Source organism: Calypte anna, chromosome 4A (genome assembly GCF_003957555.1).
Source record: "Calypte anna isolate BGI_N300 chromosome 4A, bCalAnn1_v1.p, whole genome shotgun sequence".
Classification (NCBI taxonomy): Eukaryota; Metazoa; Chordata; class Aves; order Apodiformes; family Trochilidae; genus Calypte; species Calypte anna.
Window position 1 is genome coordinate 33,405,898 of NC_044248.1, and position 23,625 is coordinate 33,429,522.

Sequence of the window (23,625 nt, forward strand, 5' to 3'; positions counted from 1 at the left end):
CAAGGTGTGATCACTCTGACAGGCACTTTTATATGATGAGCGAGTAGTCACTAAGGATTTAATTCTTCTGTTGAGTTCTGTGCTAATTTTCCTTGCTTTAAGAGGCTTTGAACCACTGCATTTTGGAGCAAGATAGATTCTTCAGTCATGAAATTAGGCAGTTCAGCATTGACATACTCTCTTTGCTTTTATTGCTGGAAGTCCAGAACTAAATAACTATAGACCTAAGTTTTGGGAGGGAAATTTTTACAGTTGATGCATGAATATTGCAGCTTGTGTAATTCCTGAAATGCACCTTGTTCCCCTGTTGTATTTGGACACTGGTAGCCTGACATATGGGCGGGGGTCTTTATCTACAGTATTATCCTCCATGGCAGCAGTCATGGATGCTTGGAAGCAAAGAGCTCTCATGAGGGCATGGTGCAAAACACCTGATCATTACAGGCTTCCCATAATTTGTTTTTATCCCTTTATTTATTAAACCTTTTCATCACCAATAACAATGTTATTTTGATTGTTTGGAAAAGTTACCTTGATGTGATTGATTTGGGGACAGGTATCAGATGAAAACAGTCAGGAGGACTTTGTTCATATTTTATCACTGATACTATTGTCATAGAGTGATATAATTTTGCTATACTAGGTGTGAAATGGGCCTTGATATAGGCATAGTGTCTGCATTACTTTTCCTTTAAATGCCAAGGTGATGAGTAGTGGATTCTCCACCCCTGGAGATATTTAAAAAGAGACTGAATGTGGCACCGAGTGCCATGGTCTAGTAACCGCAGCGGTAGTGGATCAAGGGTTGGACTTGATGATCTCTGAGGTCCCTTCCAACCCAGCCAATTCTATGATTCTATGATTATAAAGCTTATGATAATTTCTGAAATTTCCCAGTCTATTGCTAGCATATTAAAAAAGAGTGCAATTCTTTGCAAGGGGACTTATTACTAAAGGGGAATAAATATGCCATGGTAGAGTTTGCTTCAAATTTTGTATTAAATATGGTTTTAGTAATAATAAGCAAGAAATTGTATAGAAGTGTTTCTTTGTGGAACACTGGAATTGAAGAATTTTGAAAAACTAAAGATATAATTCTTCTGTAATTAAAGGAGTCACTGAGACTGGAGGGATGCTGGAGTGACCAGGAGCTATTCTGCATTGTATTATAGATGTTACAGATTGCGGCAGGACAGAAAGGAGACACAGGGAGGAGAGCACTGCTGAGAAAGAGACCTTTCCCTGCACGCAGGCCTGCATAAAGAGCTTTTCTTTTGTCTGGAACCCCAGGTGGTAACAGTGGGGTGAGTTTCAAAATGTGTTGGAGTGCAGTCATGGTCAGTTCAAATTGGTCCCTCAGGATTTCATTCTGTAATAGAGAATACTGCCTGTGCTGGGAAATGGATTTTGACACACATTTTACAAATGCTGTTGTGTGCTACTGGGAAACTGATATCATAGCCTTTATTCCTTGGACTGCACAACAGTAGGAATTCACAGCAATGTTGCCATGTTTGATTGGTTGTGGTTTTGTTGGGGGTTTTTTTGTTTTGTTTTTTTGTTGTGGTTGTCTTCGGTTTGTTTTTTGGGGGGTGTGGTTTTTTTGATTTTGGATATTTTTCGTTTTTGTTTTTTTCTTTGGCACAGAAGCTACCATATTGCTTTTATCAATTTTATCTCCGTAGTATAATTTCATATTAATTTTATACCAAAATTTTGTATGTTTTTTCCTGCCCTTTCTTAGAATTGGGTGAAAAAATATTTAACTTTATTCCTTTCCTATTCTGGCTCATGACTTAAGGAAGTTTTTCTTTTTTTTTTTCCTTTAGAGAGTTTCTACAGATTTATTTCTGTTGTTTCTTTGGTCTCAGCCTTCCCTTTATTTGCTCTGTTGTATATTTTTTACTTTAAAAGGTATTGCCATGTAGCCATATATTTCAAAAGCAAATATTAACTTGGATTTGCTCTTGGGATTTTAAATTTGGTGTCTGTGTGGAGTTGTACATCTTCCAAGGAAGCAAGAGGCAAGCAAGAGCCATGCATAATGTGGGTGTTGATGTCGTTATGTGAAAGCTTGGTCTTTTCCCCTTCAGTTTCATTTTTTTACACACCAGCAAAATTTGAATGGAATTTGCCCTTTTCACTTGTTCAATTTATTCTTTTGCTTTAAAGTTGTCTTTCTAATGTAATTAACTTAAGTTACTAAACTTTCTTTTTTCCTTTGAACTGGAGAGCCTTTTTTTTCCTTTCTTTCTATTTTTCTTTTTTTTCTTTTTCTCCTGCTAGTAGGCTGAGATGGAGGAACCAGCTCTGGTAAAGTATTGGTACCCATGAATGTGTATCTGTTGCTTTCTCTGAAGGATGAAGATCTGGTTTTCTCTGATCATCTCATTTTCCCTGAGTTTTGTGCTGATTTTCCCCTTCACTCCATTTCTGCTTTTGGAATGAATTTGCACAGTGTTGTGTTTCATAGTGCTCAGTCTGTGGCTTGATATTCTCATAGCTTGTATTCATTATCACTAACTGTAATAATCAAGTCTTGGCCTGTTTTATGGACTATGATTAAGCAGCTCCTGATTTTGTGTATTCCCTAGCTGTTTAAGCAGTCTCTATAGAATATGTCTGTGGAACTTAGTGGAAGTGAAGTAAGTGCTGTTTTGCAGAAAGAAGGTAAAATACCACAGGATTTAGTAGATCAGCTTGCAGCTATAGTTTTGAACTGCCATATAGAACAGCTTTTATAATTGTACAGTAAATCATATTAGAGGTTAGAAAGTAACAGAAAAAGCACCTGATTTTTGTTGCATTTTGTAGTTTTATTCTCATTTCATATTTTATTCTGAAAAGAAGTGGAAATCTATTTTAGTCTACTCTTTAGTCATGTCTTTCTAGGCCAAGGATAGTAATATGTGTGCCGTGATCCTGCTATGACACAGGAGGGGTGGGAACCAAAAAAATCCCAGTGTTGCTTTTAGGACAAGAGAACTTCACTGTGAGGATTACTAATTAGAAGAAAGGTAAGTTCAGTTAATTGCAGTACAGATGAACTGGCCTTAAGGTTTGCCTGTATTATTGTCCGCTGTAAGTGCAGTAGCATACGACACAGGGCACTCCAGCAGATTGAAACTTGGCAGAGGGTGTGTGAATGACTGTCACTGTCACAGAGCACTCCTGTTGGCTCTGGGAGCTCTGCAGCCAGGGTGACAAACCTTGGCTCTTTCACCTGCCAGCAAGTAAAGAAACACAGCCCTGCAGGGGAGGAGCAGAGGAAAGAGAGAATGTTGCAGGAAATGAGGCCACGATGTTGGCATTGGGCAAATCACAGAAGAACCAGGAGATGATGTGAAGGATCTCCTAAGGGCTGCTTCCATAGTTTGCAGGAGCTGATAGAATCAGCTTCCATTAGCTGTAATTGTACTTCCCCAGCACAACAAGTAGAGAGAAGCTCAGGGCACTTCCCGGCCTTAATTTGTTAGATTTTATGTTACAAAGTATAGTAGTAGTCCATGTATGAAGCAGTGCATTTATTTGCCTGATATTTTATGCTGGTAGTCTTTTATGAACCCATCTCTTATGGGTTCTATACCATATACATATACCATATACTTTTTATGGGAACTATACCATAGTTCCTATGGACATTTTTAATACACAGTGAAACCATTTTCAGTTGTCACTGGTGAGAGTTAACAAAGGTAAATCTTACTGTTCTGTTTTACAGTGCCTTCGGATACATCTGCCTCTCTGGCAGATGAAGAATCCATTGTAACTTCAAAGAAAATTTTGCCCCTCGATGAGAACACAAAGTATCATCTTAATTGTTTATTTTTCTCTACTTCTCTTTACCTTGCTTACAGAGCTTTTTGAGCCTAGTGCACAACCTAGCAGCTAAATAGTATAATCAAGTACTTGGCAAGCATCCTCTGCTGTGTGGCAGTGCTGTTGGCAATCCTAGCTCAGCTGCTGTCAAGAAGGAGCAGGTTTTTTTTTCCCTTGTAGGCTAATTATGAGTGTGTGTTAAAGGTAAAGTAGCTCTACCAAGAATTATTAAAGACAGCACACTGCTCATGAGTGTCCTGCTACTGACATGGTCACTGTGTTCAGTTACTTCTAGAAGAGCTTCCAATCCATTCTGCATTTGTTTCAGAACACATTTTATTGTGTCCCACCTGTGCTCCTGGTGCATGCAATGTGCATGACATTACCAGATGTACATCCAGGCTGGGCTGCTGGAGCATTAGGTTACAAATGTGAAAGCAGCTCAAATGACAGAGTTGTGAATCTTAATGGAGTATGGAGCATGGTGGCTGTGCAGAGATCATGTTTCTGTTTCCTGTCACAAAAAAATTGCATCTGCAAAGCACAGGAGTTGACTGCTGAAGTGCACAGCCCCCCCCCTAATTCTCCAAGTGTGCACATGTAAAGCCAGTGGGCCAGATGGACTGCACTCTATGACAGAGCAGGTGCTTTCCCACCAAGCCCCATCAGTATCAGCATAATTAATTCTTTCATGCATTTCTTAACACCTTGTAAGAAGAATCACATTTAAAAATTATATTTTTCTGGTTTTTTGCTGCAAAAATTTTTCTCTTTTTTAATTCTTAGTTTTCACCTCTCTCTGAAAAGTCTGTTTCTTTGATGGTACCACACATATACATTCATGGTGTTTGCTTTTGTTTTGCTTTTTGGCTGGTTGGCTTGTAGTTTGGTTTTTTGGTTTGTTTTTTGCTTGTTTGTTTGTTTTGTGTTTTGGTTTGGTTGGGGTTTTTTGGTGTGGTTTGTGGGTTTTTTTCTTTTTTTTTGAGTTCTGTTTTCTTGGAACTTTTTAAAAATGTCAAATTTATATTTTAACTTTTGCAGTTAAGGTATTGGATTTCCTCCAACTGCATGGTTTAGCCACCCCCTTGCACCCCTCCAATCACTTCTTTGCTTCTCTGCTGATGTTAGAGTTGCAAAGGTGCAATGTTTGCTTTAGGCCAGATGTTTTCTCCCATTATTCCCTTTATTCCATTATTATTCCATTATGTTCCATTATGTCAATTCATATTCCTTAACCTTTCTATCAGCTCTGTATGCCATTATTGCATCTTCTCTTTCAATCTGCACACTGAATGATTCTAGTCTTACAGTAAATGGTGTGCTTCCAAATTGAAAACATCTGCCACACTTCATGGTGTAGTGAATCTAAATGGCAGTTGTAGAGATAAAGTCACAGCAGTGGCTGTTGATTAGAGAGGCTCCTAACATGATAAAAATCTGAAGTAGAGCAACTAGTTCCATCTTCCTTCTTGGCACAGGACTCTGACACATTTGTTAGAAGTCTGGTTTTTATGAGATCACTTCATGCCTTTTCACCTGCCATGCCTGAGTGATCATTAGCAATGATTAGTTATCAGTCATTACTAGTGTTGCCACAGGCAACACTGCAATCCCTGTGGACAGAAGAATGGAAAGATTACCAGTATCATCAGTGGAGAAAGATCTTCACTAGCAATGCTTCCCCATTTTTCAGAATACCTTCAGAAGCTGAGGTTTCCCTTCTCTGCTGTGCTGACCAGCACCACCTTCATACTCAGCCAAGAGTATGGGCTTTACTTCACACTGAGTTATGGAGCCTGCAGATCTGTTAGCTCAGCTTCTCAGCTCAAGCTCAGACTGATGTCACCTTTCCCGTATGAGAAATGGGAGATAGAAAAGAAAGATATGTATTGTTTATCTTGACCAGAACATGAACAAAGGGACACAGTAGAAGAATTGTGGTAAAATTCTTCCTGAGTTAGAATATTTGTAGCCATGGCTTGTTTTGGGAAATAGTTTAACATCTTTGGGGAAAGCTTGGACACTTATGCACATAACAAGTAAAGATGGTTTGTTTAGGACAGTTTGGGAGGCAATAAAATCCTGACCTTCAGTTGCAGGCCTATTTAATTACTGTACTTATGCTGAATCCTTCATGAGGGAACAGAAAGGAGAGGAGAAGAAAGTACTTTTATTAGAACCTGTGGAGTTTTTGCATCTTATGCTTCAGGCTCTGGCCATTCTCCAGGAACAAGGTCCTGGACTCAAACTGAGTTGTTCTGCTCCAGTCTGGAAGTTTTGTATCTTTATAACGTTCCTTCAAAAGCTACATTTCACTTGGGAAAGAAGGAAGGGGAAAAAAAGGCTATAATGTGGCAAGACAAAGTAAAAAACAAGCTGTGATTCAGTGTGGTGGAACAAATTCTTGAGGGTAAAATATGCTTGGTGTATTTACAAGTGACATGGAAACCAGTGGTGCAGAGTGGAAAGAGCACACTGTAGCCCAGATATCTCCACCTCTCTACACTCCCCAGTGTCTTGTGTGGCTGAAATAATAATTGTTCTGTTGTGAAAGTTTAGCTGCCGTGATTCCACTTGTGTGGTTTAACTGGAACCAGGTCTCTGTAAGAAACTGTTAAAAAGGTTAAATGAAAAGACTGTTGCTGTGTCTTCTGGATAGCTGCTGTTGAGAGGCAGCTGCCACTCTCTGTGGAGGTATGGGAAAGGATGGGGCCAGGGCTAGGGATGAAATGTCATGGCAGATGTTGGGAAAAGAAAGCTATTTCTTTGGCCAGATGGTGAATAGCTGTAATAAAAGCAGCTGAGCTGAACTAGCATCATGGACAGGTACCAGTAATATGCATGGGAGATGGCAGCAATTGAGAGCAGAATCTCATTGTTCAGCAGTTTGCTGTTATAATGTGTCTTTTTAGTCTGTCCAGAGAGGAACATTACACAACAATGAAAATTAAAGAGCTACAAATTTAGCACATAGATATGATAAAACTGCAGGAATTGTAGTGGCTTAATAACAATACTGATCTGTTTATAGTTTAAATACCAGCTAGAAATGGTCTCATCAATTAGTCTGAGAAAACGAGGAAATAGGAATCATCTAAAAGTAGCACATGTGATAAAGTGATTTAGAATTAGAGACATACTGTCTGAATACTCAGGGAGCCTCAATTCTCCCTAAGCATATGGATGTACAAATTCTGCATACATCAAGTTGGACATACACTTCTTTTTGAGTTGCTATGTTTTTAATTTTTGTTCTGTAGAGCAGATACTGAAGAATGCTTCTACTTGCCAGCACCATCTTTCTCTTCTGATTGCTGAAGCTGAAATTCATTCCAGTTATCTGTTTTGATCACTGAAGGGGCTACATCCAAAATGTTCAGAACCAGTCCCCAGAACAGAGTATTTCCTTTTCCTAAGAGAAAGCAAAAGACTTCAGAGAATTCTGGACCTAGCCATCTGTTTTTTATCATCTCCCACTTCAAACGGCTCTGACTTCTGCTGTGCAAGAAGCATAGGAACAGTGGTAGGACTCCAGTGTCCTGTTTGTTGCAGAATTCCATGTCAGAAAAAAAGATGCTTCTATCTGCATCACTGATGTGGCAAATGTATGCCCTATCAGCCCTTCTCATTTCCTCCCTGGAACTGAACCCATCTGTTGCTTTTACTAATTAAAATTTGCTGCTAGTAGACAGAGTGCTTTCTTTGAATGTTATACTCTAAAGTATTCTCTGCTGCATCCTCTGCTTGTAGATGTGCTCGAGCTACTCTCACGTATGATGTTCCTCTTTTTGTGGTGTATTTGCAAAGGCTTAAGGTTTGCCAGGTATTAGATCATGCTGTTTAAAGCTCTCAATTCATGCAGCAAAAGGAATTGTTAAATAAAGTAAAAAGAGTTTGTAATGGGCCCAGATCCATTTGTGCTGCAGGTTTGTGGCTATATTGGTTATTCTCTCCCCCTTCTTTTCACACTGACTTTGTGAGTTGGCTCTGGGTGGTTCGGGCCTGGAAACCTTTGAAACTTGGCATTTCTCAGCTCTGCAGTGGGTATGGCCCAGCAGGAGTGTCTGCTCTTGGGTTCCCATCTGAGGAAGGTCCATCAGTCATGTTGTCAAATGAAATGTACACGTAAGGCTGTGTATCCTGACTTGCATGCCTGTAAGGTGCTGGTCTTGTGGTGTTGTTACTTTGCTGTGTCTGGACCTTGTATGAATGGAGAGGGACTGCAGGAGAAGGCAGGCTTGGTGCATGTCATGGGTTTCATTCAGACATTCATCCCAACCTAAAAAGGGAATAGAGTTACTTCTGGCCCTGGAATTCTGAAATGTATTTACTGATCTAGATGTTAGTGTGTGCATATGAAGATCTGTAGCTTGTAAAAGGGTGTGTACACACATTTATTTTCTTTATTGACATGTAAGGTGTAGTTGACACGGTAGTGTGGATAAGGTAAATTTTATTTTCTCTTCAGTGAATGGAGTTTCATTGTATGCATGACAACTGTAATTCTCATAATACTAATTAAGATTTGTAGTTTGGTAATAATTTATGGTAAGCTCTCAGATATTGAAAGTGTTTTAAATCTCTATCTTTAGTACAGCTTGTGTTAACTTTAAAGTGGTGTTGACTCTGTGGTCCTTCGCGTATCATTGCTTAAACATCATGGATCACAGCTGATGTCCTTTAACTTTTTGGGAAGTTTAAGATCACACATCTGCTTAGAGTATCACCTTCACATATTCAAACCTGGGCCATCTGAATAATATTTTTTAAAATATATAGCCAATTGAGGCTGAAGAAATTGCTAGTTTAGTCACACACACTTATTGTGCACTTCAGACCAAATAAAGAACTAAAGGCTTCTTTTTTTGTCAGACAGCATCCCAGATTTTGCTTCATGTCATGCAGTGGAGATTAAGATTTTGCATATGCTGTTCCTTCTGATCTTTCTGATGACTTCTTATTGTTGCACAATGTAGTCTGCTAGCTTCCAAATTCTGTGGCGTGGGAGACTTGTATAGAGCAAAAAATAGCTAAAAACGTAGACATGCAGTCTAAGAGGGCTAGGAAACAAAATTGGTGTGTATGTGAAAATTTGATTTAGAAGGAAGGAGTGGAAGAAATGGCTCTATACTTTGTAAGGGCTTCATTTCTGCATCAGTCATTAGGAGCTACATAGATCCCTTGCTAATTTTTTGGTCTACAATGAATAAAATACAAAAATATTTTTTTAAAGTGCTGTTAATACATTGTTCAAGCTGTGAGTTTGGCCATGGTTTACAGTTTCCATAAAAGCAAAAATGAACTAAGAGAGCCCTACCTATTTCCAAGTATAAATTGGCTATGATTTATAAGCCTCCAGTTGCACAAAATAAATGCTTTCCTTAGGAGAGAGTTTATTCTTTTTAACACTTAGGGACACAACTTTTACAGGGAATAACTGTGAGTGCAGGCCATATTCTAAGATGCAGGCTCAGGTGCCTCATTGATGATAAGAAGATTATATTAATAGTGTGATTCTGCAGGCAAGCACATTAACAGATACTCTCAATGGGGAGAGGGCAGTAGGGGCAGCTTTCTGAAGAGATTCAGATGCCCGCAACCTGCAGATCATTTTCCTGTGGGCTTGGCAGTGGTCTGTGACTTCTGTGGATGCACAAATACCTTAAGAAGAAAAGTGAAAAATCAAAGCAACCCCTCAACAAACAAACCAACCAACCAAACCCTAACCTCTCCTGGTTACAGATGATGTTAGGCCCACTCCAACAAAATGGTGAAGTCACCACCTTGCAGACCAGGGAGGTGGAAGCAGCAGCTATCTTTCCTGTCATCCTTGCTGCAGAAGGACTTGGGAGTGTAGCTGGGCTCCAGGATGTAAATGAGCAGTGTGAGCAGTGAAAGGCATTGGGTGTTTGTTATTATTTGTCAGACTATTTGAACAAGTATTCAGATTTAGATCTCTGGAGGTGCAAAGTGATGGAAATCTTTGCCTGTGTATGCTGTAAAGCCATCTTGAAGCGGTGCTGTTGTACTTCACCATGCTGATCAAAACAGGAAATAAAAAGCCACAGCGTGATGATAATGATATTACTGTTACCTGACATACACTAATATCATTACAAAACTTGGTTCTTAACAGATGTAAACAAAACACCTCTGTATGAGAGTAAGTAAAATAAACAAACTTAATGACTCACGAAGCCAGTCTTGTGCTCACAGCACAAGCAGACTTGTAAAAGAAGTAGGGGTAGAAGGAAGCCCACCATTAAGTGAAGAAATAAACAACCTGGAACAGGTCAAAAGCTGATGCCATCAGGAATGCAAAAGAACATGTCTAGCTTGATCAACTTCTTTGTTTTGGTTTTCTTGAGGTTGACTCCTCCCTGATTTATGTCAACTGACTGCTTCAGAAAGCACCCCCATGGCAATGCATTCCAGACTTCTATTACAAGCATTGGAGGGGAGTGGTCTCACAGTGGACCCTGTCTGAAATCTTCTCTGGATCCAAGCAAAGATGTACATTTTCTGAGCTAGGCTCCTACTAGGGCTCTTTGGACCAATAATGATCTCTCATAAATGTTGCTTCTTTGGTGTCAGTATCCCTCCAGTGGTCTGCTACACTATCCTTTCTCCTATGTTGAACCACCACATTAACACAATGAGTGCAGTAGTTTCCAAGTGTCCTTGTAAGTGTCAATTTAAGTAACCCACACATGGCCTTTTTTTACTATAACGGTGCAATAACAAACACTTTTTCTCTCACAGAAAAATCAATGTAAAAGATTTCCTACACTGGCTGCTCACTGATCCTTGCTTAGTGGGACTGTAGTGAACTAGGAAAGAATTTAAAAAATAATCTGACATAAATATTCTTGGGTTTAATTCTGTCTTCAGTTTATTTTGGTGAAGGATTAAGCTCTGCTCTTCTGATCTTTTTCACATTGTTGGTTCCCTAAATAGTTGTATCAGTATAGCCAGGAGTATTGGTTGGAGCACTGTGGTTTGTGGGCAGGATTAGGCCTGAGAGTGGTTTGGGACCCTTGGAAAAATGTATAGACATTTAAGTTTTCAGTGTATAGAGTTTTGTTTTTTTTCCTAAGTGTGCAGTTCAGCCTGTCTTTCAGTCCAGTGCTGGAAGAGCTTTTAGGCTCTGCTTGACTGCACTTCCCTGCCATTTCCATTTGCCCTGGGGTCAGCTGCACCAGAACTGACTTGGCTGAAATCCAGTGTTGCACCAGTAATGAAGGTTTTATGATGAACTTTTTCTGGATCACTTCCCTAACCTGACACAAAGTCCAGTTGCACAATCCTGCATGCCACAAAGGAATCGTGTCCGTGGAAGGGCTGTGAAGATGATCCAAGGGCTGGGTGCTCTCCTATGAAGACAGGATGAGAGAGTTGGGGTTGTTCAGCCTGGAGAAGAGAAGGCTCCAAGGAGACCTCATTGCAGCCTTCCAGTACCTGAAGGGGCTACAGGAAAACTAGGGGGGATTTCTTACAGGTACATGTAGTGATAGATCAAGGGGTAATGATTTTAAGCTGAAAAAGTGTAAATTTAGGTTAGACATTAGGAAGAAATTCTTTAGTGTGAGGGTGGTGAGACACTATCAAAGGTTGGCCAGAGAAGCTGTGGCTGTTCTTGGAGGTGTTCAGGGCCATGTTGGAGGAGACTTGCAGTATCCTGGTCTGGTGGAGGTGTCCTGCCCATGCAGAGGGTTTGGAACTGGATGGTCTTTTAAGATCCCTTCCAATCCAAACCACTCGATGGTTCTGTGAAAGGGCAGCCAGATGCAAGGTTGCTTATTCACCTCTGCAGTTCTTCTTTCTGTCCTTCGTAGAGTACACTTGTAATTTGTCTGTCAGATACAAGAGTATAGTCAAAAGATCTTTTTTTCATTAATGTTTTGTTTTAAGGTCACATACCTATTGCATTCAGGATCTATAATAGAGCATTTAGACTCAGCTAATATGTCACAGCTTTATATATATAGTAATGATGTCAATTAATCTAAGCAAAAAATTAAAATTAAAAAAATTTAATAATATATGATGCCAATAAAAGTTGTGTTACTGATTAGTGTTTGAAGAAAGGCATTCTAGTGGTAAAAACATCTTAAGCAACAAGATAGCCAGTATCTTGTCATGCTTTCTAAAGTAACTTCATAAATATAATTTTAAAATGAATCCTGAAACTAAAAAGGTAGAACTTGCTCTATTGTAAGATGATTAAAATAATATTTTCTGCCCCTTTTTTTTCCTGTGTGGTAGATGATCTAGATTATTAAACCCTTGCTTTGTGCAGTTAGCAGAGAATAGGGAAATTTTTGTGCTCTGCAGTTGCTTGGCTGAGGTACTCAGACTTGGGCCTCTGTAGCTTACTTAAAATAATGAATAGAAATGGATCTGTACTTAAACTCTTAGTGTATAGCAAAGGTTTTAGCATGTTTATAAAAATCTAAAATTATAGCAGAGTATGTGAGCAGCATGAACAAATGGAGCTACATTTACTGTAAATTAGGGGTCTTGACATTTCTGAGTATATAGAGACGTTGGTTCTTGCTAATAATTGCTAGTAGCTATGAAAATTAGGTTTCCTTCCTCAGAAATATGTTCATTGCCTGGTCTTCCATTTTACATAGGCAATAAAAAGAAATGATTTTCTATTCAGTTGCATTTGCACCATCAGAAGGAAAGCACATGTAGACCAAAACAGACTGACAGAGTAAATGGTCCTTCTAGCAGATGCTTTCAGTGCTGGAACCTAAACTTCTGTTCCCAAAACATATTTTTGTAATCACTACTTTACCATGGAATAAAGCAGCACTGCTGCTTGCTGTGAATTTAAGACATTGACAATTATTTTGTGTATTTTATTGAAATCCCATTGGTGTATGTTAGATGTATCCCTTCTGGATTGGGCCTGTCTCCCACCCTTCTGGGTCATGGCTAGCATCAATGGGATTTAGCTGATCATGCATTATGTAGGAGGGACATCAGCAAAACTGAGGGCATGTCAGGAGCTTTTGGGTTAAATAGGAGTGAATTGAAGCTCTGGTTGCATGAGAGCAAGAGCTGTAGATTACTATACAGACTGAAGTGCCCTGTTCTTCCTAGATCTGGTCTTGGCTTGCTGGATGATGTCTGCTTTCAGAATGAAAGCATGGTGCCATAATGTACTCCTGCTGTTTCTCCTCCAGTGATTTTCATCTTTCTTGCTCTCTATAGACTGAAAACACTAAATCTAAAGTATGTCAATATTTTTACTGGCAGATTTATTCATTGTAATCAGTTATATACATAGAAAAGCAGAGCAAGCAAAAAGCTAAAATCTCAATCATTCCGCAAGGAAAATAATGTTTCCTTTCATATACTTTCTCAGGACAAACAGAATGTATGTACAAAACAATCAACGTATTATTAAAAAGATAAAAGTGTGATCTTTCATGAGAGATTCATATTGAAATGAGGTTATTCTTATCTGATTTTAAGACCTTGTGGTTTATTAGGGCACTCACAATTACAAAATGTGTTTGCTGAACCATTTCATAACCGTTTGAAATGCCAAACCCAAAAAGCTTTGTTATATTTAGAAATGTAATCCATACTTGAGGTTACAGTGAACATGCTCATTCTACATGCTGGCACTGACCCACATGCATGATAACTGAGCACATCTTTTGAGCTCATTGCATGCTACTTTGCACCTCCTCTCTAAGGAAGAGGAGTTGAATTGTCACTTGTTCAATTCTTGATCTTCTGGGTTGTAGGGAACTTGGAAGAAAAATCAAGTTGTTTTCCTGGCCTTTATGTTGGGGAGGGGTGAGTTTGTTGTTTGTTTTTTCATCAACACTGAAGGTGGTGAGTGCAGAAGGAACAAGCAGGGTGGTGCAGGGATGAGCAGCTCTTCCTCTCCAAATTCCAGTGGCATGACTACAAGGCTCTTCTTTTTTTTAAGTGTTGTTTTTCTAGGACTTGCCTACTCATGTAAGTTCTAGGGAGCCTGAAATGTTTCTCTGATTACATGGCTGACATCTCAAGTGTAGGAATTGCCAGGAGTCTCTTGACAACCATGTATGTGTCCAGCCCTCTCTGCTTGTGTTTAGGTTTCTGTACTTCAAAGGTTGTTAAAATTTAATTTCTGAACATTTCCCAATGGGGCTTGAACTAAGCAGTTTGAGCACCTTGGAAAACTGACAAGTTCTCTGAAGTGATGTGGGGAAGGTTAGAAGTGTGGAAAGAGGTTAGCATGGTTTGTGTCTGTAGCATTTTTCTATGTTTGTGTAGTGCTGCTGTCAGTTGTTCAGCTGTGGTGGTCTTTGGTGCTTTCTTTTTCTTTCTTTTGGAAAGAATTCAGAAAGACTGACGTTGGTCAAGACCCCCGGACATGACTGGCACAGTGAGAAATTTTGCATCAGAGCAAGGACAAGGATTGAGAGTTTTGCTATTTGTTTTTTGGAGTGTATGGTACTTGTGGTGGTTGGCAGGGTGAAGTGTCCCAAGCCAGATGTCATTTTGGTTTGCAGCTTACAGAGACAGCCCCATTTGCAGGTGAGGAGGCAAGGGCTTCCTCTGTGTTCACCTTCAAGTTTTTGTTCAAGGGAAGCTGTTAAGTCCTCAAGCAAATAAGATCCTCTTCTTGAAGTCAAGGCTCATGCTTTGTAACTTAAGCAAGTAACCAGAAGGTCCATTCCATTCTGTGCATGAAACCAGTTGGTACAGGGAGATGGGGCAGTGATGTGGAGACAGATGGTTTATATTTATATAGTATTTCATTGCCAAATAGCGTTACAAGTGAGAGCATTGAATTAAAGACAATCTTTTGATATGTGTTCCTGGCAGCTCAAGAGCTAATCTCATGGGCACAGTTTACACACAGACTCTCTCTTGAGAACATCAACTACCAGTAATTCCAGTGCCACTATTCCTACAACCTTATTTTACTGCCAGCACAGGAGCCTCCACTCCCCTGTGGCCAGAGACCTGTACAAAGGTCTGGCATAGTGTATGGTTCCAAATCCTGGAGGTCAGCCATTTTGGTGACATCTGTGGGATTGCCCATGTGGAATTGCTGCAGTCATCTGATAGGGATCTGCTGTCAGGCATTGCCATACAGCTATGAACAGACCTGGGGTCCTTAAGTCCTTTAATTGGATAGGGTGCTGAATTTGGTTGGTGATGTCTGCAGGACAGGCCTAATGCTTATACCATTCAGTAGCAGCATAACTCTATCACTGAATTGTTTCCTTTCAGTTTCCTGATAGTTTCCCTATGTCTGTATCACTCTGCTGTGTCCTGTCTTACGTTTCGATTATGAGTATTTTAAAGTAGTGAAGTCTGTTACCCTACATTTAAATTTTCTTTAAAACTGACTGCTGGCAATTAACTCGTTTTTCATGGGATCAGTAAAACTGAAAGAATTAAGCACAGATTTTTATAAGCTATGAAATATGTATTTTGGTTAGCCTGAAATCAAAGGGAGTAAACATGACAAAGGTATGTTGTATGGGAGTAATTCTTAAGCATGAAAAATTGATTTAATATTTTTTAGCCTCATTTAATTGCTATCAGAGGTGACCACTGTCATGAGTTATTTTGGCCAAACTCCCTGCTCTTTCCTGTTGTAGCCCCACTTTTATTCTGTCAATCTGAAAGTCATAAAAGTCATTCTGGAAGCAGTCAGCTTTAAGGCTGCACAATCTAAATCTAGAAATGGGCTTTACATAGTGCATAGCCCTGAATTCTTGATTTGCACAGTTAGTAAGATTGCATTTTCTGATGGGGCTTTGTGTGCACAGGTCATCTCTCCCATTTTGTATGTAGTTAAAATATATGCTCTGTGTTTTCAAAATATATTCTGTTTTAGAAACCAGGGAAGAAAGTAAAGAAACCTAAATCAACAGACAAGAACTTTGTTTTAATCTGCTGAAATGGTAGGCTGACGCAGTTAAGTATATGCTTGTGGATATTGAAGCACTGGAAACAAAAAAAATCAAAATGGGGACTTTTAAAATGAATCAGTGTTTAAGATAGCCTGGGCTTTAGGAACTGGTATAATTCCCGATAGGGTTTTTTTGTTATTTTATTAACAATACTGTTTCATGCCTGCGAAATACCGTGAGCAGATTGCCCATTGCTGCAAGTTGTTATAATTCCACAAAGTGAATGGACCCATTTTAGGATTTGCCAAGTGTTTGTTTTCTATTAGCTGTAAAGTCTCTCCATACTTTCAGCATAATACTGAACAAAATATTTTGTGTTCCCTCCTATTTAAGTGTATTGCCAGCATTATTTTAATTCATTTCAAATCTGCACGTTGTGTTGTAGGATTAAAGCATATTTCTATGTGAGGTTAATGGTACTTAATTATAGTGTTCCTTTTAACTTATTTTCTGTGAGAAAATCCGCTCTTTCCATCTGCAAAAGAAAAGGTGACTTATGTAACTTCCAACACTGTTCTTCATCTTCTGACATTCACCATTTTCCACCATTTTCCCCCCTCCTGGCCTAACCATCACATTGATGGATCAACATCATGGAATAGAATCATAGAAACAGTAAGGTTGGAAAAGGCCTCTAAGATGATCAAGTCCAACAGTCAACCCACCACAAACATGCCCTCTAAACCGGGACCCAAAATGCCACATCTACATGTTTTTGAACACTTCCAGCGATGGTGGCTCCAATTACTTCCCTGGTCAGCCTGTTCCAATGCTTGACCACTCTTTCAGTAAATAGATTTTTCCTTATAATAATCTAAAATCATATAATTTTTTAATTGTTGACCATAACATTTCTCTAGGTCACCTTTTTGTCTCTTCCGAGAAGAGGACTGCATTCTGCATTCATCATTTTTTAGTTTATTAGTTGTGTCAACAGAACAGAAAAAACTTTTCTCTGATGGATTTGATGTCCAGACAGCATAAAAACATGAATGGATGGGGCTACAGAAAAGCATGACTGACAGAAAGAAGTGTAGCCATTACTTTTTTTGTCTTTCAAGAAATCTTCCTTGGGGAAATACTTCATCCTGTTTTTCTGTATTTCCCAGGTTTACACTCCTTAATAACGTGAGTCTTCAACTTAGTGTATTAAAAACATATTTGGTAAAAGAATTAGAAAGGCCCTGTGAACGAACCCTTTTTTATTTCCCTCTTTTCTTCTAGATCCCAAACCCATATCCAGCCTAACTTTCAGAAGCAGATGTGTCATAGTTCTTGCCTCCTGCATCTCTAGTGCATATAAATTCTTTCAGCTCTATCACCTCTGTGGCATTGCTGACATAGAACACTCTTGATCAATCCACTGTGAAATTCCTCGCTGCTGGCCTTCATTTCCTCCTGTTTGGACCTGCTGTAATTCACAGCTCTCAGCACTTAACTGCTGTAATACTCTGCAGGACTGGTACTAGCCACAGTAAGCTAACCATAACCTGACATGTTTTGGACAGTGACTACTGCAGTGCTTTAATTTCTATAATCTGTGGTAACTTTTTCCCTTCCCTCTATATCTGAGAATGTAAGTTTATTAGCATGTTTCACTGGGTTCATCCTCCTGAATCAGTTTGCATTGACAGTAGCTGATTGTTCCCCTGACCTCGAGTACTGTGCCATTCAACCTCAGTTTGTCTGCTACAATTTTCATTTGCTTTTAATTCCTGATCAAAGAGTCCGTGGGCAAATTGGCTGAGTGATAAAAAAAAAAAAAAAAAAAAAAAAAAAAAAGACTATTAAATGGATAGAAATGGAATGCATGCAAAAGACTGCAGTGTGGGAGAAAGAGAATATTTCATTAATGCAGAAATTGTTATCACCTATTTCTGCTGCCTGATAGATTAATTAAAGTAATTGAGTGATCACAAGACTCTTCAATTTGTATAGCTTTGAATGGAAGCATTTTTTAATTGAATCTCGAGGTCCCTTCCAACCCAGCCAATTCTATGATTCTATGATCATTCATTATTCCTTTGCATGTACTGCATGGACTGCATAATTTATGAGCAAGAAAAAAAAAGTTACTGGACTTTAATAGACTGAACTTCTAAACAATACCCTTAAATTTCACAACCATAATTATCCCCCACACTCAGCTGCAGACATAAATGTTAGAATTTACATGTGTAACTCCATGGTGGCACTGGGAGACAGAACCTATCAGTATTTATCACCTGCATTAGATTTCAGACACAAGAAATAAATCGAAATAATTTTTCTTAAAAGGGCCAAATGAGTTACTATTCCATTAGCATCAGGGTGGCGAGTAATGAGAGCACACTAGGCTTATTTTTGGTATTTTTTTATGATAGAAATAAAAAAGTACAAGGCTGGTGAAATACATGTGTTTATAGACTTGATTTATATACAGCTGTGAAGCATTGTTAGCGCTGGTTCTTTGTTCTGCTGAAGCTGGGTGTGAGTTCTGTGTTGAACTTACCCAGTGGTTGGGTATGAGTGGTTGGGCTGGGGTCAGGAGGGGCTGCCCATTTGCACCCTGTGCTGCAGCTGTGGATGCAGACTGTAAGGGATGAGAGGAGCTTGGAGGTCTTTGTGAGCACAGGTCTCCATGGCTTGTTTGCAGGACCAGACTCTGGTATAATGGTGTTCAGAAAACATTTTAGGGTGGAGGGATAATGTATGAATGCATTGGTACAATTACAATGACAGTGATACCTCTTCTGAAACACAGCAAAACTTGAGCACCTGATAGAGAAGTGGAGAACTCCATGTGGTGCTTAAAAACAAACAATCAAAAACACAAGCAGAAAAAAAAAATTGAAATAATGCATGGATCTTTGAGACTATCTGTCATCTTAAAATTTCTGATGGAAGTAACTGGTCTAGAAGAACTCTTAGTTTTTATAACTTGCCTTTGGCAATTTTTACATGTTTTTCCCTTCCCCACGTCTATACTTTTTCTACTTTTCCAAGCCATCTTTTTGTTCATTTAGTTTTAATTCAGTCCCAATTCATCTTAATGCCAAAGCAATTCCTCTGTGGACAAAGAAGTGAGTGTGTAATGAAGGCACTGAGTGGTTCTTAAGGCCCTGTTTGTACCAGCAAAAAAAGCAGCCAAGGGCTTTTCTGGGACCCTAAGGCCAAATGACCTGGCACAGCTTGTGTCCCATGGCAGCTAAACGAATGTACATCTCCAAAACAGAATGACCTCATCCAAACTTATTGCTAGGAATAATCCCTGGCCCGTCTTGCTTGGTCTTTCTTGAAACTAAAGAATCTAAAGCCATGCCAGCTGTTTTTTTACTATGGGGTGATGTGTGCACAACTCTGCCTCTGCCTTGTGGGTGCTTAATGGCTGTGGGTTTCAGCTTTCCAAAACTGGGCCAGGTGCAGTTGATGGCTGGCACTGGTCTTTCCTGTGAACTCCCAACAGTTTTCACTTTTCAGCCTTTACATAAGACTTCCAAAGCTTTGTTAAGGTCTCCAGGGACTGTACTTGCACAGGTTAGCTGATGGAAAATACAGGATTTATCTCTTCAAAAGAATACGTAGAAAATTAATCCCAAATGAGGAGGAGAAATCTTTCAGTACTCAAATAATGACAAAATAGAGAGCTAAAAATACTGGCTTGCTCAATACATACATATTTTTAGAAATTATTTTCTTTTGAGATGTTTGTAAATTTAGGTGAAAACTTGCAACATGGAAACATGCAGAGAGAAGAGCAAAACCCAGCACAAACATTTTGTTGTCAGAGATCTTAGCGCAATAAAATTTAAAGACACAATGCAGAAAACTAATTCTGTTTATCAGATACTTATTTAACCTGTTCAGCAAGCGAATGTTACCCACTCATGTATCCTTTTGACTTTATTTTTGGTGGAGGTGAAGCAGCACAGTTGGATCACAGTGCTGGCATGGTTAGCAGCTCATTCCCTGCAGCCCCAGAGGGGATGGAGAGGCCTGGGGAGGTCTCTCGCACAGCCCTGGCTGTTTAAGGGATGTCTCCAGTTGGGTCACAAAACTCTGAGGATGAAGACACCACCCAGTGGGCAGGCAGGTCTTCTAATGCTGAATCATCTCTTGCCAAGCAGAAATAGTGCCTTAGGTCCAGCCATACCTCTCACTCTTCAGCCCTGGGGACCAGTGTTTTCCCCATCTCCTGCACTGCACCTGAGGAGAGAGCCTGGGTGCTGCCTGCCCCTTTGGAACCAGGGGCTGGCTTTTAACCCTCTGTCCCAAAGCCTTCTCTCCTCCTGGCTAATCAAGCCCTGTTCTCTTAGCCTCTCTCAAAGGCACTTATATATGGTAATGGCAAAGCCTTGTTGCTATGGAAACACTTTACTGAAATATTTAAATGTTATGGTTGATTTCTCTCACTCACACGAGACTCAAAATAAAGGTTTTTAGTGTTGATGGAAAAAACTTTCAGGGTGTTTCTGTGTTAAAAATTTAAAATCACCTGATAGTTTTTTAATAGTAGGGGGTTTTAATGCTTTCTGCGTGTAGTTGCTGTCTTCATCACAGATTCAGCTTAAGAACACTGACCTCCTACTCTTTGTGAGATGTCTTGTGAGTGATGTAGCAGGTGGAATGTCACCCCAGGTTTTCACAGGGCTTCTGGAAAACATCTTCTACTTATCTAGCATATTGGTCAAGTCTGATTGATTGACTTGATTGATTGATAACCACAGAAGACTAAGCATAGCTGGAAAGAAAGGGAGAAGAGCATCGTGTTTCTGTTTTGAAAAAGCCATTTTTTGGTCCTGATCAGGCTCCCCCCGCTACCTTATAGCTACCATGGCCCTCTCCAGCCTCTAACTGTCACCTTACAGTGGTCTTCTCCTGCCACCTGCTTTCCTTGTCAGGAGTACTCAGTTCTGTGTGTTATGGATAACAATTTATAATTTCCCAAGTTGATGCCGTTGGCATCAGAGGAATCTCCATCTGAAGGAAGTATTTTTTAAAAGTACTTACAGCATTTATTTGGCATTTATGGCAGAATTAATCCAACTTTTAAATATACTTAATATAATTGAGGAGGTGTTTGACATTCAGTTATAGCTACATACAAGACTATACCAACAAGGTAATTTAAATCTCTCACAGGGACTCTCTGCAGTCTTTGCATCTCTTGCTTGTGCTAAGCATGCATGTAAAGGTCCTGTTTGTGTTGGTAGAGCTCTGGCTCCTTGTAGAGATAACTAGAATAAAACCTGTCCTTAACTTATCACCAGGGCGCTGAGCCTTCTTTCAAATGAGGTACAAAATTTGGCTCTGGGAGCTCTTTTAGAAAATACATGTGGTAAGAACAGCCTGCAGCACTTTTCTGATCTACACGTAATGTGATTTTTTTAAGAGCTACGTCCACTGGTGGGAAAAATAGCACAAAGGGAAAGTAGCTTAAAGCGTGGCCCCACTACCATGCCTTAATGCCTCCAGCTTCTCCAGTCACAGGAAATCCACTTGATTGCTTTAGTTATTGACAGATAAACAAGTAATGTTACAGAGGAGGTCTGATCAGTCTCACTTGTGGAGATCATTGCACTTCAGTAGCTGAGTCATTATTTTACCCACTGCTAACAGACAGCTTAGGTAGCAGAGCATGGTTGTGCTTATTGTTTCTATGCACATTGCTTTTAAAACACAAAGAGGTATCTTTAGAACAATGTGTCTGTGGGGTTTTTAATGAACAAGTAATGGTTTTGCTGGTTTCATTTTTATCTCTGTTGTTGTTTCGCTGCAGGTGAAGGCAACAGATGCAGATGCCGACCAGTTTGGTGAAATTGAGTATTTTCTTTATGATGGGTTCCATTATTATGAAAAATCCAAAGCATTCCAGATAGACCCACGTACTGGTCAGATCTGTGTGTGTCAAGACATTGACAGAGGAAGGAGATCCAACCACTTATGATCTTTAGTAAAAGCTACGGATGGGGTAAGTTTTGCCTTCCATACTGCCAGATTTGTGGTTGCATTTGCAAATTTGAATGTGCTATGTATTTGAAAGGAGAACAGGGTATGTGCAAATGACATGAATTTTGAATATTTCTTACTCCTAGAGAGGGCAGAATGCGATACGTCACAAAGCTTAAAATTTGGACCAAAATTATTAAAATTGTCTGTGAAATAAAAAATCACTTCCAAACAAGTTCTTGAAAAACATTTTTAGGATGTGTTTAATGTCTGCTTGCTTTTGTTCCCCTCTTGGAACCACTGGACTCCAAGTAACCTCTGCTCCCTACTTTCTAGATGGCTACAGCAGTAATAAACCACTAACCTTGGGCTAGAACTGTGTGCCTACTAGGGGTGCTAGTGGTTTTCCTTGATAACTTATCTCATGTAGTGTAACAAGGCCAACCAGGTGCCCCTAATTGCCAGGGAGTGGACATGAGCTTGTGTTAAGCCCACCTGTACCTAATTAGGGCAGGCCCCCACTGCGCATGAGCAGGACCAGGGGGCCAATAAAAGGTGAGTCCTGAAGCACAGGCTCAGCTCAGTCCCCAGCTAGCCACCAGAGAGGCTAGTTGCTCTTGGAGCAACAGCACCGATCCAGGCTAGTCAGCTCTGAGAGCCATAGGCTTAGAGCATTGCTCATGGAGTCTCTGCTGGAACACCTGGTTGGACCTTGAAGTGCTGTTCCTTAAGAGAGGTTCATCTTGCTACATCTGGCCTTTTATTGCACCCTGGTCCTGCTCATGCGCAGTGGGGGCCTGCCCAAATTAGGCACAGGTGGGCTTGACACAAGCTCATGCCCACTCCCTGGCAATTAGGGGCACCTGGTTGCCTTGTTACACTACAATCTCATCCTTTCTAGCCAGCTGGTGCCATTGCTGCTGCTGCTGTGCCTGGGTGTAGCCTACTTGAAGCACAATGTCTGAAAGTTTGCATGCTTTAGAGGAGGAGCTGATACTTGGAATTGGGTGTTCATGGTGCAGTGAGGGCAGGGTAGCTGTATGTGCCTAAAATTAGCCCATTTCGGATCTCTGTTTGGCAAAGAGAGTGAGGAGACATTTGTATTGGTGGGAACATGTGGAGATGCCTGGGTGGTCTCCTGGGCACCCTGCAATATAAAATTTTGGTAACCTGACTTCTGAAAAGGAATGGAAGAAAATAATTTCTGGGTTCATTTTGTTATGAAAGTATCCAAAGGGTATTTTGACAGGACCAGAAGGAGACCAGCAGGTACCTTTATTAATTATTATTATTGTTCATATTATTAATAAATTAATATTTTATTATTTATTCATAAATTCACTTATTTAGCTTCCTAGTGAACTGTGAAGGAAAGGGCTACTGGTTGGTTGCAAATGTTAAAATTAAGATAAGGAATCTAAAAATTACTGATTCATGTAATTCAGGTCACATTTTGCACATTAAATGATATCAGCTTACACACTCTTCATTTCATGCTATGGACATTAATCTTGAATTTAATATCTTGTCCTAAGCATGTCTAATACATTTTTTTTAATGCAGTTGTGCTAGAAAGGCAATATTTTTCATAAAGGTTTCTGCTTTTTGTTACAGTACACTGAAAATATTGGTGAACTATAACTTCCATATTAATAAACAGGTAACTTACATAGCTGCAGTTGGTGTCTGGTGATAATTGTTGCATTTTGAGAATGCTGTGGCTGGGGGTATATTTGTATGCAAATGTTGAATTTGTATATATGTGCATATATGAACAGTGCTTTTAGCAGTGTGCCTGGTTTTCCTCATAGATTTCTTTTGAGGAGAAATAGTTATACAAGGATATAGTTTTGATTGTGCTTTTGTTTCATGGCAGTATCTTATTTGAACATCTAAGAATTTACAAATGTAGATCTTTTTGTTAAGATAGTGTCTGTAATCT

The 23,625-nt window shown here is 39.6% G+C and overlaps 1 protein-coding gene across 1 annotated transcript in view; it reads left to right on the plus strand.

Moving 5' to 3' along the window:
- DCHS2 (dachsous cadherin-related 2) overlaps positions 1-23,625 on the plus strand; it is a 111,803-nt gene that overhangs the window by 24,501 nt on the left and 63,677 nt on the right. Inside the window, 1 exon segment of the mRNA XM_030450316.1 lies at positions 21,514-21,705. Coding sequence (XP_030306176.1) covers positions 21,514-21,705 — 192 coding nt within the window.